The 15,209-nt window shown below is 59.3% G+C and overlaps 1 protein-coding gene across 2 annotated transcripts in view; it reads left to right on the top strand.

The window, feature by feature from the left end:
• Nucleotides 1-15,209, top strand: part of HDLBP (high density lipoprotein binding protein) — a 58,653-nt gene that overhangs the window by 28,783 nt on the left and 14,661 nt on the right. Inside the window, exons 1-9 of one of the 2 annotated variants that reach the window (XM_070787074.1) lie at nucleotides 434-576; nucleotides 4,460-4,521; nucleotides 5,591-5,703; nucleotides 7,521-7,678; nucleotides 8,420-8,635; nucleotides 13,451-13,657; nucleotides 13,904-14,119; nucleotides 14,536-14,742; nucleotides 14,865-14,972. In XM_070787074.1, the coding sequence (XP_070643175.1) occupies nucleotides 5,628-5,703; nucleotides 7,521-7,678; nucleotides 8,420-8,635; nucleotides 13,451-13,657; nucleotides 13,904-14,119; nucleotides 14,536-14,742; nucleotides 14,865-14,972 (1,188 nt within the window). In that variant the 5' untranslated portion in view covers nucleotides 434-576; nucleotides 4,460-4,521; nucleotides 5,591-5,627. Of the gene's footprint in view, nucleotides 1-433; nucleotides 577-4,459; nucleotides 4,522-5,590; nucleotides 5,704-7,520; nucleotides 7,679-8,419; nucleotides 8,636-13,450; nucleotides 13,658-13,903; nucleotides 14,120-14,535; nucleotides 14,743-14,864; nucleotides 14,973-15,209 lie in introns of those variants that run through there. The other variant, XM_070787075.1, reaches the window with a different exon arrangement.

Raw genomic sequence — 15,209 nt, 5'->3', positions numbered from 1 at the left:
GAAAGATGGTCTGCATTTCTGTAGGGAATTAAATGAGTAGCCAAGGAACTGAGGAGGGATATTTTATACAAGTGCAGGACAGACGAAGAGTGTTTGGGCTCCAGACCTCAGGGCGGTGGGCTGTTCTCGGGAGTTGGTCAGGCTCGCCCGCGCCCCACCTTCGGAAGTTGTGAACGGCTGCGGCCGGCGGCTCATTCCCTTTGTCTTGTCCCTCGAGGTGTCCTGTTTCTTTCTTGGGTGTGGGGGCGGTGTTGGGGGCCCCGCTGCCAGAAGCGGCTGCCCCTGCCCGCGCTTTGCGCAGGTGGCGGCCGTGCCCGACCCCGACGCCCCTCCGGAGCAGGGCAGCCTGCGGGCGCGGAGCGCGGCGGGCGGGGCGGCGCTGGCCGGCGGCGGGCGGGGCGGCCGCGGTCTGACGTGTCCGGGCGGGATTGGAGCCGCCGCCCTATATAGCCGTGGGGGCCCGGGCGCCGGCCGGAGGAGCCTGCCTGCGGGAGCGGCGAGCGAGCGGGGGTCCCGGCCTCTCCCGAGGCGAGCAGACGGACGCACGGACGGACGGACGGGCAGGCGCCGCGCAGGGTGAGCAGGCCGGGCGTGGGGCCGGGGCTGCACGGGGACGTTGGGACGCCCGGGTGCCGACGTGGAGCACCGGGCGGGGGAGGCGGGGGACCCTGGCAGCGGCCGCACAGTGGGCGCCCCCCCCCCCACGCCCGGCTCGGCCCCGGGCCCCGCGGGGCGCCCCCCTGCCGGCCGGGGAGGGGCGGCTACGTGTCACCAGTGCGCATGGGCCGCGGCGCTGGCACCGGCCGAGCAAGAAAGTTTCCCGAGTCCCGCGGCGCCAGCCCGCTGCCCCCCGCCCGCCGCCCACCCCTCGCGCGTGTGGTCGGGTCTGGTCCCTGCGTCCCGGCCCGGGAGCCGCGGGGCGCCCCGACCTGCGCCAGGCCGGTGACGTGGGCGGCCCGCCGCCCCCTCCCCCGCCGCTCGCGCCGGCGCGCCCCTCCCCCAGCCCGGCGGCGGCGGGGGCGGCGGGCCGGGGCCGGGACGCGCCGCCTCACCTCCACCTGCGGCCGCCGGCCTGCTCGGCCGGGCGCGCCGCTCCCCTGGCGGCCGGAGCGCCGCTCGGACGCGCCCCGGGGCCCGCGGACGAGAAGGACCGCACGGAAAAGTACCGAACCCGGGCGGGATTCAGGGCGGCCGGCGCGCTGCCCCTTTAAGCCTGTCCCCGCCCGCGGGCCCGCGTGGCCGGTGGGAGGGCCGTGCTGAGGTGGCATTTGCGAGTCCCTCCCGCGGCCGTGCGAGCCGGGCTGCTTCCTCTCAAGTTTGCTCTGTCTCCTGAAAGCGCTCTGAAAAGCCTCGTCCTTACAAGCTTGCTGTGGGGATCAGAGCAAAGAATCGTAACTTTGCAGGAGGAGGACCGAAGTCCTGGGTGTCCCGGGTTTCCTGGTGCCTCCGCTCTCAGTCCTGCCCAGGAGGTACAGGAAGCGCTGAGGTCGCATTCGCTGGCTGAGAAAAAGTTCTTTCTGGACTACCGCTCCTGAGTTCCCTTTGCAGAAGACTTTCTTTTGAATGTGTAATTGAAAATATACAAGGGGATCAGCTTATATTTTCTTGGTTACAAGCAAAAAAATCTTTCTCTTAAAGATTTGTCTGTTGTACCTTCATTAGGACCAAACCTATGTGACATCTTCACATATGTCATGACTTCCCGTGGGGAGGTGGGTGCCTGCCCATCCATCCTGTGGGAGTGCTAGCCCACTCTGGGCAGGGGGTAGCAGAGAGAGCAATCTGCTTCTGTCTAGCCTTCTTTATTTGGCTCTAGTTCTGCTTCTTACAAAGTTCCATTTTGAAATGTGGCTTTTTGCTGTGGGTATTTATACTCTGAGAAACAAGACTAAAGTCCAGGCTAAGGGTGGTTTGAGATCTGCATTGGGTGGGCCTGAATGCTTCCCGTGGGGAAACTCATTGAGAGCACCCACAGTGATGGAGGGACGGGGCGTTTTGGAGGCGTTGAGAGCACCCCAGTGATGAATGGAGTCATAGCTGGGGACTGAACTGGCTTCCCGTGCCTGAAGGAGTCTGGTGGGGAAGGTGGGCCTGTTCTCTGGGGGAAGAAGCAGACGGAGTGTTCTGACAGCTCCAAGGGGAGCATGGCGGCCCAGCCGCCCCCAGCATCGCTCAGATACGAGGGTCCCGTTCAGTCCTGATTGGAGTGGCAGCATGCAGCCCAGTGAGGACCTGCAACAGCTGTGTTTGGCTTCTGCACCTCATTAAGGTCTTCTGGGACTTGGGATGGCCAGTGAGGGCACCCAGGTAGAGGCGTCACCCGCCAGGAAGGCTCAGAGGGGGTTGAAAGACCTCCGGGGATGGGTATCGTTTTGCAGGGGACAGTTTCTTGGGAGGGGGCATAGCAGGAGGGCTGGTGATGGCCCAGCGCCTCAGGGCTGAGATCTGCACACGGTTCATCAGGTCAGCTCTAAGGTGAATTCTTCAAAGACGGGATCTTGAGACGTTTATAAGAAAAACAACAGCCTCCTTTGTTGAGATCAGACCTGATGTTCACCTGAGGCTCACTGTGGTCCATTCACCACCAGCTGTAACAACCACCGCTCGAAATGCACAGACTAGAGACCAGTGTATCCTGTCAAACCAGCTTGGAGTTTTCTGTGGGTCCACTCTGTGCGCTTGACTGCCCGAGGGCCTGTGCACATGTGAGGGCATTAGGGGCTCTGATAGGCTGTCCCTCCTTGAGCCTCGTGGACTGAGGGTCAGTAGGGCAGCTGGCTGGGACGAGCACGAGCGGCCTCCACAGCGAGCCGCAGGAGTGGCCTGGTGTGTGACTCCAGGTGTGGGGTGGGGCTGGCGCTGCCCTGTGGCTTGAGCGGACGTGGCGGTGGCCACCCCGCTGCGCAGCCTGCCCTGTCCGGGAAGGCAGGGGCTGGTCGGCGGCAGGCCAGGAGGCTGGCCTGGCATCGGGGCGGCCTCGAGGGCGAACCCGCCTCTCAGAGGGCAGGTGTGAGTGGGTTTTGAGACGCTGTCGGCGCCGGGTGTGGGAGGCTCTTCAGGTGGAAAGTCAGGAAGCTCAGGGCTGCCTGGAGAGTGGGTGGGCCCCGGGTCCCGGTGTCAGTGGCGCTTCCCAGAGCACCCGCGTCCTGGTCTGGGTGGGCTGACAGGGCCGGGGGGCCCAGGGCAGCTCACCTTTCACCTCTGCCAGAGGCCGGTGTGGGTGAGTGTCTCTGTCAGTGTGATTTAATGGAAAGGTTTTCTTTCTTCCTTGCCTTAGTCATTGAGACCTGCCGGTTAGAATTTGTCTGTAAATAAAATGGCCTCGGTCATTTTGTATCCACCCTCCCCCCTTGAGGGCCACGTGTCGTGTGTGTCTGATGGGACTGGGCCTGCAGAGAGGGGCTGGCCTCTGGCTCACAGAACTTCCCCCATGTGACTCAAGTCCTTACGTTTAAAGGATTTTTGGTTTTTGTAGTTTTTAAATCCTGAAATACCACAGGTCTGTGTCCCCAGCTGGGACATTGAGACCTTTTAAATCCAGAGTCACTGGCGCAACCCCAGCGGCTGTGCACCGGCTTCCCAGCCCCTGAGCACACCTGTGTTATGAGTGAGTTTGGAGGTGCTGCTCTCCAGCTCGGCAGGCACTCTTGTCACTGCTGTTAACGCCCCCGTTCTGGACCGTGCCCACCCACGCCATAAAGGCCACCTTGTCAAGTGAATGCGGCCTGCGCAGAGCGGCCAGCCACCTACCTGGCAGCCTCGCCATCCTGAAGTCCCCCGCGGCAAGGTGACCCACACCCTCCTTCCTCACTGGGCAGTTTTGGGTCCTCCCAGGATGGCCTTTAAAGGTTCTTTCTAGCCCTGCTGTTTTATGGCCTGGTTTCTAAATCCCCAGTGGATTATAAGGGACTCAAGGACTTTTACAGGGTAACAGCAAGAACAAAGTAACCACCAAAGACACCTGCGCCCTTAGATAGTAGCCCTCGGTCTCCCTGAGGAGCGCCGCGGCCCGGCGAGCTCACTCCGTCAGGACGGTGTTGCAGATCCTTTCCCTTCTGGCTCAGCGGAGCTGAGCAAGAGGAGGACAGGAGAAAATGTTCACCCCCAGGGGAACAAACAGCAGTTTTTTGAGAGTTTTACTTCGAAATGGTTACATGTAAAAGTTGAGGTACTAAAGGGATCACTCTCTGGGTCCTGGGAAGTCACCTCTGCAGCTCTAGCTCAGGCTTCACTCCTGTGTCTGTCTGAAGCGCATGGCCTAATGGAAGGGCTTCTTCCTTTTTTTTTTTTTTTTTGCCCCAAGAAATTTTCCTAGTATTAGTTAGTAGCCAAAGTGCAAATAAATAACACCTCGACCTATTCTGGTTGAGAGGAAAGGATCTGGGTTGTCGGATGCAGATCAGTAACTTGCCTCTGGTTTTCTCCTTGCCGTCTCTCCCTTCCTGTCCCACACCGGCAGAAGCTGGCAGGCTGACAGAGGCGACCTCAGGACGGACCTCCTGGCTACCGACCGTTTTGCTGGTGAGTGTGTCCTGCTTCCAGGCCTCCTGGCCCTGGGCTGTGAGAGTGCCCTTTCACTGTGTATCATCCTGAAGCTTCCAGCCTTCTTCAGAGAGGAGCCCTGTTGCTCACCTCCCCGTGTAGAGCGGAGCGTACACTTGTGCCCTTCTGGTGGATGGGCCATCTGGTTTCCATCGACTTTCAATCTTTTCTCCTTTTGGGTATGCTGAGAGTATCTGATTTTGGACCTTGCTTCCAGAGCTTAATTTTTTTTTAATTTGGGGAGGGGTCTTACTGAATTGTAAAAAGGATGGGAAAAAACTCACTAAAAATGACTTGACCCTGTTACATGTTTTGCCTCAGTGGCGCAGAAGCCCTGGGGGCGCGATTTGTGAGCAAGGGTGCTCCTCTCTGTGCACTAGTGTTGGGGGCGCAGGTGGAGTTGGGGAGGGGCTCCCCCACGCCACTGAGCCCCTTTTCCGCACAGGCGCTGTGGCTCTGAGAGCCGTGTGCCCAGGTCCCGGGGCCGCTCCAGGTGGGGTCTGGAGGCCGACTGCGGGGCTCCTGCCCGACGGCAGAGCTGTGTGCCCTTGGCTGGCCTCTCCGCCGCCGCCTGAGTCCCCCCACCGCTGGGAGGTGTCCGCGCTGCCACACTTGTCCCCAGAGCAGGGAGGCTGCGCTCTCGAGGCTCCTTGTAGCTCCTGTCCTACCGTGCATTTCATAAGCATCAGGAGGTGTGGCGACAGCAGATTAACCAAGTAACTGAGACTGCTGTTACCAGAGCCCCTGGGGTGGATCTGGGGCTGGGGCCAGGGGGGGCCCATGTGGGGCAGGGGTTCAGACGGGGTCTCTGCGGCCCACGGGGTCCTGTGTTGAACCTGTCAGCCAGAGCCTGCGTCTGCTCCATCCCAGGCAGGGAGCCAGTTCTCCATTCTGTCCCCCAGTCGTAGTCTGGGAGCCCCTCAGGTTGGCCTTGCTGGCTCAGGAAGCTGGGTGTCCCCTGCCGGTGAAGCGATGCTGTCCTTGGCTGCGCACGCCCCTGGGTGGACACCCCAGGCCTGCCTCTGACCCCCCCCCCCCGCCCCCGCAGTGGCTCACCCGGATCAAGTGGCGGCCTGAGACCAACCATGAGCTCCGTTGCAGTTCTGACCCAGGAGAGCTTTGCTGAACACCGCAGTGGACTGGTTCCGCAACAAATCAAAGGTGAGGCGCCTCCTCACTCTGCTGGTAACCGTGGGGCCTCTGCAGAGGTGTTTTGCGCCCTGTGCTGTGGGCAGGCCTGGGCCCAGCAGTGCTGTGGGCTGTTTGCACTGCCCTTGTCTGCAGCGTGAGATGGCCATGGGTGGCGGACGGATCGACGGCAGATTCCAAACGTGGCCAGGGTGGCAGCCAGGGGTCTGTCCTTCGTGCTCTTTCAGCATTCTTCTCGCCCTCGTGTTGAGCTGGGCCCGGGGCGGCGGCAGAGATGGACGCCAGGCTGTCAGGAGACGCGGGCGGGACACGCGGGCCATGGGTCTCAGTGTCTCTAGTGTAGCCGCGCAAACTCCTGCCTGACAGTCTTTTCTGTCCCTTCAGAATCTGATGCGTATTTATGGCTGCAGGACAACTTGATTTGAGGGCTCCGTGTTCATTCAAAGCCCTTCATCTGGACTTAGTTTTTATAAAATTTTCAGTTGAAAGAGTAGTTTGTTCTACTCTTTGTTGTTCCTGCTGCTGCTGCTAAGTTGCTTCAGTCGTGTCTGACTCTGTGCGACCCCATAGACGGCAGCCCACCAGGCTCCCCCGTCCCTGGGATTCTCCAGGCAAGAGCACTGGAGTGGGGTGCCCTTTCCTTCTCCAATGCGTGAAAGTGAAGTCGCTCAGTCGTGTCCGACTCTTCGCGACCCCATGGACTGCAGCCCACCAGGCTCCTCCGTCCATGGGATTTTCCAGGCAAGAGTGCTGGAGTGGGGTGCCATTGCCTTCTCCGTTGTTGTTCCTAACACTCCTTAAAAGTTTTCCAGTAATGGGATTGAGTATCAGTTCTAAAGTTTAATAAAAGTAAAGATGTATTTCGTCAGTCACAGCAACTGCATTTCGAGCCGCTCGTCTCCAGGCAGTGGAGGCCAGAACCGGCCGCTTGCTTGGTCCTCGGTGCCTGCAGGCTGGGTCTGCCGTGTGATCAAAGACCCTGTGGGGTCCGAATCTGCCCGGGGAGGGAGCAGGCCCTGCCGGGCTCCAGCAGCTGTTCACATGGAGCCTTTCCTGGCCCCCAGGGCAGCCTGGCCACATGGCTGGGAGTGGTGACCTCAGAGTCAGACACAGGCCTGCCTGACCCCAGAGGTCATCCCTCTGCTGTTGGCCCCTGCCGTTGCTAGACACCACCCAGCCCGGGACCTCCGGGCGTCACCCAGACAGGCACATTCCCGCTGGCGTGGAGGTGTTGGTGGGTCAGCATGTGGACGGAAGGGCCTGTGGGTGGAGCGGGTGGTGCAGGGGCCCTGATTCCGCCCCCGGGTATTCCCTGTGGATGGCGGGGGCGCAGAGACAGCTGTTCCCGCGAGAGCCCTTCCAACATCGCCTATGGCGCTGGGCGCTGGCTGGAGTCTGCCTCGGGGTCCTTGCGGGCAGTCGGAGCCGCAGACTTGTTTTCTCCTGCAGGTTTAAGAGCTGGCCATGTGCCAGGTGTTGGGGGGGATGGGATTTGTTTTTAAGAATACAAGATTAGAACAGTCTTGAGGGATGAAAAATCTGTGCCAAGGCCTGCCTTCCAGGAGCTCACCCCACAAGGAGTTGTGGGGCCCAGGGTCTGAGCTGAGACTCCCGGGGAGGCTGTGCAGGGGCAGGGGTGCCCTCAGGTTCAGAGTGGCCCGGCCAGTGCACACGCTGATCTTGAGGGTGCTGAGCCTGCCAGCCTTGGGCGCCTGCCCTGTGGCTGAGTGAGGGGTCGTTGTCAGCTGCTAGTGCTGTCTCTTTTTGGCATTAAAGCGCTCCTGGTGTTTTCTCCGTCTAATACTCTTGATCTGTGTTGGCTGGTCCAGTTGCCACTTTAACTTCCGAAGAGGAGAGCGACCCTCCAACCTACAAGGATGCCTTCCCCCCACTGCCCGAGAAAGCAGCCTGCCTGGAAAATGCCCAGGAGCCTGCTGGCGCCTGGAGTAACAAGATCCGGCCCATCAAGGCTTCCGTCATCACTCAGGTAGATGCTCTATCCCACTTCACCTGCCGCTCCACGTGGGAAGCCGCAGCAGCTGAGGGGAAGCAGTTGGGTTGGTTTTGGTTTTGGCCAAGAGGCTTGCAGCTTCCTCATTCCCTGCCCAGGGTTGAACCCGGGCCTTTGGCAGTGAAAGCAGAGAAGCCTGACCGCTGGACCACCGGAGAGATCCCAAGAGGGTTCTTGAACATCAAATGAGATTGCTTTGGGTGTGAAAAGGGGCCTCTGGGTTCAGTCAGTCTCCCCCAACCCTGCGCCCAGCCCAGGACGTGGGTCAGAACACGTCCTCCTGTGGAGCCTGCGCCGTCTTCTCGTCCTACCCCAGGGTGGGCAGGGGCCCGCGCCCGCTGTCCCCGCTGCTCCCCCACTGCACACGCCCCTCCTCCATTTGGCGCCCCCCCGACGTGGCCAGCCAGGCCCTCCCTGTCGCCCACGCTCCTAGCCTGCCCACCTCCCAGTTCACTGCCTCCGCTGACCTTGCCCCCTGCTGCGTGATGTCCCCTGTCTTTATTTGTACTTGGGGTGGGGGGTTTCCACTTCACTGAGACAGCAGCCCCCCGCCCTTGGGCACTTCCTGTTGGTCTCTTGACTTTCCTCCTAGACCTTGGAGCAGTAAGGAGGGGTTACAGTGACTAAACAGACCCGTGTTCTTTACTCCGTATATTCGGTTCCTAGACACTTTTTCTGTCCCCTCTTAACCTTCCCTCTTTGACCTTTTCTGAGCAGGTGTTCCATGTACCACTGGAGGAGAGGAAATACAAGGACATGAACCAGTTTGGAGAAGGTGAACAAGCAAAAATCTGCCTTGAGATCATGCAGAGAACCGGCGCTCACCTGGAGCTGTCTCTCGCCAAAGACCAGGGCCTGTCCATCATGGTCTCAGGGAAGCTGGACGCCGTCATGAAAGCCCGGAAGGACATCGTGGCCCGACTGCAGACTCAGGTGCGCTCCCGGCAGGCCTCCCAGGACGGCGTCCGGCCTGTGCGTACGGCTCCGGCCCATCGCACTCTCCCCCGCTGGGCAGGGCTGGAGGGGCTGGGGTAGGACAGCAGCATTCGGAGCCTCCTGACTCTGCTAGTGGAAACCCAGTGGCTCACTCGGGCCCAGGACACCACCGGCTCTGCTCTGCAGGTGCAGGAGCTAACAGCTAAAGGCCCAGACGGTGGGCTGAGGACACGCATGTGTAGATGAGCCAGCTGAGCCAGTTCTGGCTCTGAGGGCCAGCAAATATGTCTGCTGCTTAAACACACACTCCCCACCCCGGGCTTGGGAGATCACCAGTGCCGTAGTCCTCAGCCATCTGATACCAGAACTTGGAATTGATTGGAGAACTATTGTCATAAAGAAGTAAATCAGCGATTGATGAGTTTTTCCCTTAACTGAGGTGAATGCAGAGAATGTGTATTACAGTGTATGGCGGAGCTTTGGGTGGGCTCAGTTAGAAATGAGGGTTCTTCCTACCTGTTGCTGAGTCTCTTGAGCTTTGGGGGAGCTGGTCTCGGTGTAGGGGTTCAGAGATGGGAGGCTGATGCATGGGGGGCTTAGTGGGGGCGCTGCGCTGTGGAACCCCGGGCTCTCACACTCAAAGCTGAAAGGCACCTTCAGGGAGTCTGTCACCTGTTCGGTGTAGGGAGTGGAAAATGTGTCTGCGTTGCTGCACGTTGTGGCTGGTGCCGGCGGCTCTGCCGGCTGGTGAGTGTTGAGGTGGGTTTTGATTGAGCATCTGAGGCGTTCCTCCCGCCCTGCTCCCTCCTGCCCCCCACTTTTACTTTACAGCAGATCCCAGACACATTCTCCTGCAAATACTTCTGTGTGGGCTCCCTTTCTTCTTGTGTTTCACTGAATATAACACGTCATTAACTCACGTCTAAAAGTCGATGGTAGTTTCCTGATGTCCCCACGTCAGCCCCGGTGGTGCGAGCGCTGCCCGCTTCATCTCAGATGCTCCTTCCCCGCTGGGTTTTTCCTCCGTGTCCAGCTGAGGCTGCCCGCATGCTCATACCTCAGCAGGCCTCCTCACCTCTTCTTCATGCTGCTGGTTTGTTTTGGGGGCCGCACAGATGTTGTTCCACTGCCCCCCGTTTTTCCTGTGCAGTGGGGGCAGATCTGGGGGCTTGGCTGCTTCCATGTGCACCCTGTACGGCGAGAAAGCACATGGGTGGTGCCTCTGTGGTGCCCCTGCCAGTCCTCAGATGGCCTGGCATCCTCTCGTCTAGTCGTTCTGCCAGCCTTGCTCGTTGCTACCCAGCTTCACTCGGCTCAGAGACCTCGGCTCCCACGTCGCTGGGACAGGACTTTGAGGTGGGGCAGGCACGGTCTGCCGTTGGTCCTCTTCCCTCGCTTTTAGGCCACCGTGGCGCTCCGGCGTCTGCACCGGTGGCCGGTGCATCTTTTTGGTGTCTTCTGGCCTGTGCATCTTTTTGGTGAACTTCTGGTGTGTTGATTAGTTGTGTTTTCTGCAGAACTTGCCTCGTCTCTGACCTGTGGGAACTCCTTCAGTGGGCACCCTGCCGCTTTCTGACGTATCTATTCATCTGAACCACTTCCTTATTTCTAACCCAGAGATGTGTGACCCGATCTTCACTGCCGCTCCCACAGGCCTGAATATCCCAGAGCCCTGGAGCTTCACAGTGGGAAGCTGCAGGAGTTCAAACTCAAGTGTCTATTTAAGATGGAAGATGTTTGGGCCTTGAGATCACTGGAGTAATTCTCTATCAAGGTTATGCTATCATCTTGATACATAGGTTGTGCTTTTATCTGGATACATAGTTAGGTTCATTTGTTTTTAGTTTATTTTCATTTTTTAAGCGTGTATGCTCAGTTGTGCCTGACTCTCTGACCTCATGGATTGTAGCCAGCCAGGCTCCTCTGTCCATGGGATTCTCCAGGCAAGAATACTGGAGTGGGCTGCTGTTTGCTACTCCAGGGGATTGCCCAACCCAAGGATTGAATTCACGCGTCCTGGGTCTTCTGCATTGGCGGGCAGATTGTTTTTTTATTTACCCATTGAGCCACCTGGGAAGCTTTCAGTTTTTTCTAAAGTACTTAAACCTGTGATTGCCAAGTCAGCACCGTATAAGGCCCCCTGGCCCTGTTCACCCTGCTGGGTGGCCATGCTGGGTCTTTGTGGGTGTGTCCTTCCGCTGAGGCAGGAGGCTGCTTCCCGGTGCAGCGGGTTCCGTGGCGCTCACAGCGGCGGGCCGTGGCTCCTGCCGCCAGACCGCTGCCGGGCCTGGGTATGCCGGGGTACACGCGGGCGCATGGGCCCGGGCGTGCCGGGGTGCGCGCGGGCGTGCCGGGGTGCGCGCGGGCGTGCCGGGGTGCGCGCGGGTGCGTGGGCCCGGGTGTGCTGGGGTGCGCGCGGGCGCGTGGCGCTGGGTCCCAGTCAAGCAGTGCGTGCACGTGCGGTTTGCTGTTTTGCCCACCGTGTCTCGGGGGAGCTTTCCCAGCAGTGAGAGGCCGGCCCAGAGGGTACCTTCGTCTGGAGTTTTGCTGAAGCAGCCAGACGCCCCTCTCCTCGGCGCTGTGTGCGTGTCCTCCGTTGGCCTGCCCACAGCCTTGCTGGGGCCGCCCGGTGCTCCGGCTTCGGGCGCTGAAGGAAGGCTGCGAGTGCTCTTAGTTCCCCTTTTCTCTGTGCGCGATCTGTCCTCCTCCCCCTGCTGTCAAGTTCGAGTTGTCCATCTGGCCGGGCATGCTCCGGAAGCCCTTCATCAGAAATGTATGTTACCAGCGGTGTCCTGTTTGCCGTCTGTGTTTTGATCTTGGTATGTTTTGCTGTGTGAGTTTCATTCTTATGTGGTCAAATTCATTAAGTTTTTTTTTTTTTTAGTTGTTGCTAGGAAGGTTTCCCGGAGAAGGCAATGGCACCCCACTCCAGTACTCTTGCCTGGAAAATCCCACAGATGGAGGAGCCTGGTGGGGCTGCAGTCCATGGGGTCGCGAAGAGTCGGACACGACTGAGCGACTTCACTTTCACTTTTCACTTTCGTGCATTGCAGAAGGAAATGGCAACCCACTCCAGTGCTCTTGCCTGGAGAATCCCAGGGACGGGGGAGCCTGGTGGGCTGCCGTCTGTGGGGTCGCACAGAGTCGGACGCGACTGAAGCGACTCAGCAGCGGCAGCAGGGAGGTTTCCTTTTACTTTAGGGTTGTAAGGAAGTTTATCCTTATTTTTTAGATGACTATAAAGACGTTGCTACGTTTCCCTTCCTGATCTGTGTGGAATTTGTGTGGATGAACAGCTCTCCCACAGTGGCAGGTCTCATCGCGCCCTGCGCTTCCGTGCCGCCCTGGGCCTGTCCCTGGATCTTGCGCTGGCCCGTCTCTCCGTGCACTGGTGGTGTTTACATCAGTGGCCGTGGTTGTAGACGGCAGCGTTGGGGGCAGCTACTGGGTGCTTCCAGGATGTCCTGTCCTTTCTGTCCCCTTCTGTTCTGCCCTGCGAGCATGCTCATCGGCTCTCTGCTCCAAGCGGTGGTAGACTCCCCAGGGCTGTGCCCTGACCTGGGGGGCACACATCCCGCCGCCTCTGTTCTGTGCCCGACCGCTGAGACGGGTGGTCTTCCTGTCGCGTCTTCTAACCACGTGTTGTCAGTGTGAGTTAGAGCTAATTTTTCTTCCTGTCCCAGCCAGTCAGGTGAGGTCGTGGTTCCTTCCGCCTTCCCTCGTGCGCAGTCTTGCGCCTCTTCCTGTCCAGCCTGCATCTGCTCTGCTTTCTCATGTCTCCTCTCGAGGGAAACACTGGGCAGGGGGTGGGCATGCAGGCCTTGACACACACGTCTCCCCCAAGCACAGCTTCAGGGTTGAGCGTGCGTGTGTGCTTTGTGTTAAAAATAGATATTCTTTGGTTTCTGTTTTTATGCAAATTTTTGTCACGGAAGGATTTAAATTTTATAGACTTGATTGGTTTTTCTCTTCTTAGATCTAGAAACACAATGAATTATATACATTGATTTCCTAATATTGAGCCATTTTTAGAATAAACCTCAATTGCTCACCACCTTCTGTGCCATTTGCGAAGTGAGGATCTTGTTATTGCCTGTGATAGAGTCCAACGCTCCTTTTGCGAGTGCTGCACACTCTGCTCTGAGATGCAATCCCTGGAGGAGCAGGAAGGCTGGCTGCTCTGGGGTTTCCTGCTGCTCTAGTGTCGGGAACCCTACACCGTGCTTTTCCTTCTTTCTTTTTCACAGTCCTCTTGATTGATGACTGCTTTCGGTATAGATAGGGAAAGGGTGGCCACCTCTGTCTCCTCCCAGAGTTTCCCTTGACCTCAGAAAGCTGCTGAACTTCTGGCAGTTTGAGGATTTCGATTATTTTTGTTTTCTTTCCCCACATGAGTTGTCTGTTTTAACCGGTTGTGAGAGAGAGGGAGGAAGAGTGTATAACTACATGCAGGGCTCATGTCTGACAGAAAGAGCATCCTGCTGCAGAAACAGCAGCTAACCTGGTTAGTCAGCATGTCCCTGCTCTCTGGCCACGTCCTGCCTGGCGTGTGGCACCACCGTGATGGAAACAGGCTCGGGGCTGGGCCGGGTAGAGAATCAACAGCTGAAGCTGGGAGGCCGGTTGTGTTCACACTCCCTGGGGCCCGCTGCCCAGAGGTGACACTTCAGCTGAGCCTGTTCTCAAGCAGGGCCTGAGGCCGGGGAGGCGGGAGGCGGTGGGACGGGCATCCCTACACGGGAGAGTGCCGTGGAAAAGCCGCTTTTCCGGAGCCTCCAAGTGTTTTTTTCTTTGGTCCTTTTCCTGCCGTAGGCTTCAGCAACCGTTGCCATTCCCAAAGAGCACCATCGCTTTGTAATTGGCAAAAATGGAGAGAAACTGCAAGACTTGGAGCTAAAAACTGCAACCAAGATCCAGATCCCGCGCCCGGATGACGCCAGCAATCAGATCAGGATCACGGGCACCAAGGAGGGCATCGAGAAGGCACGCCACGAGGTGCTGCTCATCTCTGCAGAGCAGGTGAGGCCGGCCTGTTCGTGTGCTGTGCGCGCACCAGTGTGGGCGAGACCCCAGCGAGCCCTCGCCAGGCGCTCACGCCTGCCCTTCCCGCCTGTGTGTGAGCAGCGCGTGTATCACGGTGTGGGCATGATCCCAGCGACCCCTAGCTGGGTGTTCACGCCTGCCCTTCCCGCCTGTGCGTGTTAGAGAGAGACCCCCCCCCCCCCCACTCCCAGGCGGGCCCTCATGTCTGCCCCTCCCACCCAGGACAAGCGTGCTGTGGAGCGGCTCGAGGTGGAGAAGGCCTTCCACCCCTTCATCGCAGGGCCTTACAACCGGCTGGTGAGCGAGATCATGCAGGAGACGGGGACACGCATCAACATCCCTCCGCCCAGCGTCAGCCGCACCGAGATCGTCTTCACGGGCGAGAAGGAGCAGCTGGCTCAGGCCGTGGCTCGCGTCAAGAAGATTTACGAGGAGAAGGTAGCCTGCCGGGCAGGGAGAGACCAGCCCCGCCCTGTCCATGGCCTTTTCGAGATGACCCGCTTCCCAGGGGTCAGCTCCGCCTGTGCTCCCCTGCCCTGCCTGCGGCGGACACCCTGCCCCCAGCTGACCGAGCCTCTGAGGGAGCAGGGAGCCTGGGACGGTGGGCTCTGGGGTCTGAAACTGGCTCCTTGCTTTGGAAAGAGGACATGGCCTATTGGTCTCTGCCTGGTTGCTGTGGTTAGTCAGCTTGATGTAAACTCTGCAGCCACCTTCCCGAGGCGAGGACCCGGGCAGTGACAAGCAGCTCCCGGGGCTGGGCTGGCGCCACCCTCGCACAGGGCTCAGTCGCTGCACTCGGGGCCCTGTGTCCTGTCCACTGCGCTGACACCCTTGTGCACACTGCTCCTCCTCAGAAAAAGAAGACCACGACCATCGCAGTGGAGGTGAAGAAGTCCCAGCACAAGTACGTCATCGGTCCAAAGGGCAACTCCCTGCAGGAGATCCTGGAGAGAACCGGGGTCTCCGTGGAGATCCCACCCTCGGACAGCGCCTCCGAGACGGTGATACTGCGAGGCGAGCCCGAGAAGCTGGGGCAGGCACTGACTGAAGTCTACGCCAAGGTGACCTCTCGGGGGTCAGAGGACCAGGGCGGGAAGGGGGCGCTCACCCTGGCAAGCCCCCCAGCCTGGTGCGCATGGGAGCAGACTCCGCAGACTCATGGCTTTGTTTCCTGGTTCCCTAGGCCAACAGTTTCACTGTCTCCTCCGTCTCTGCTCCCTCCTGGCTCCACCGTTTCATCATCGGCAAGAAAGGGCAGAACCTGGCCAAAATCACTCAGCAGATGCCAAAGGTGAGGGGCCGGCCTCTTCCGTGCCAGGGGGGTGGGGTCGTCCCCTCTCTGGCACTCGCTCTGTCCTGGGTGCCTCTGAAGACCACTGGCGGGTCTTAGAGAGGAGCTGTTGTGTGATTGTCAGCTGGCCCACGGTCACCAGGGAGAGCACAACACATTTTTTTTCAAATGTCCATGTTCCTTTGGGAGAGTGTCTCAAGAAGCACCTCATTTAGCTGTGACAGTGTCGTGATTGTG

Source organism: Bos indicus, chromosome 3, assembly GCF_029378745.1.
Source record: "Bos indicus isolate NIAB-ARS_2022 breed Sahiwal x Tharparkar chromosome 3, NIAB-ARS_B.indTharparkar_mat_pri_1.0, whole genome shotgun sequence".
NCBI lineage: Eukaryota > Metazoa > Chordata > Mammalia > Artiodactyla > Bovidae > Bos > Bos indicus.
The sequence above is the reverse complement of the archived record's forward strand: the minus strand, read 5'-3'. Positions and strand labels throughout refer to the sequence as shown.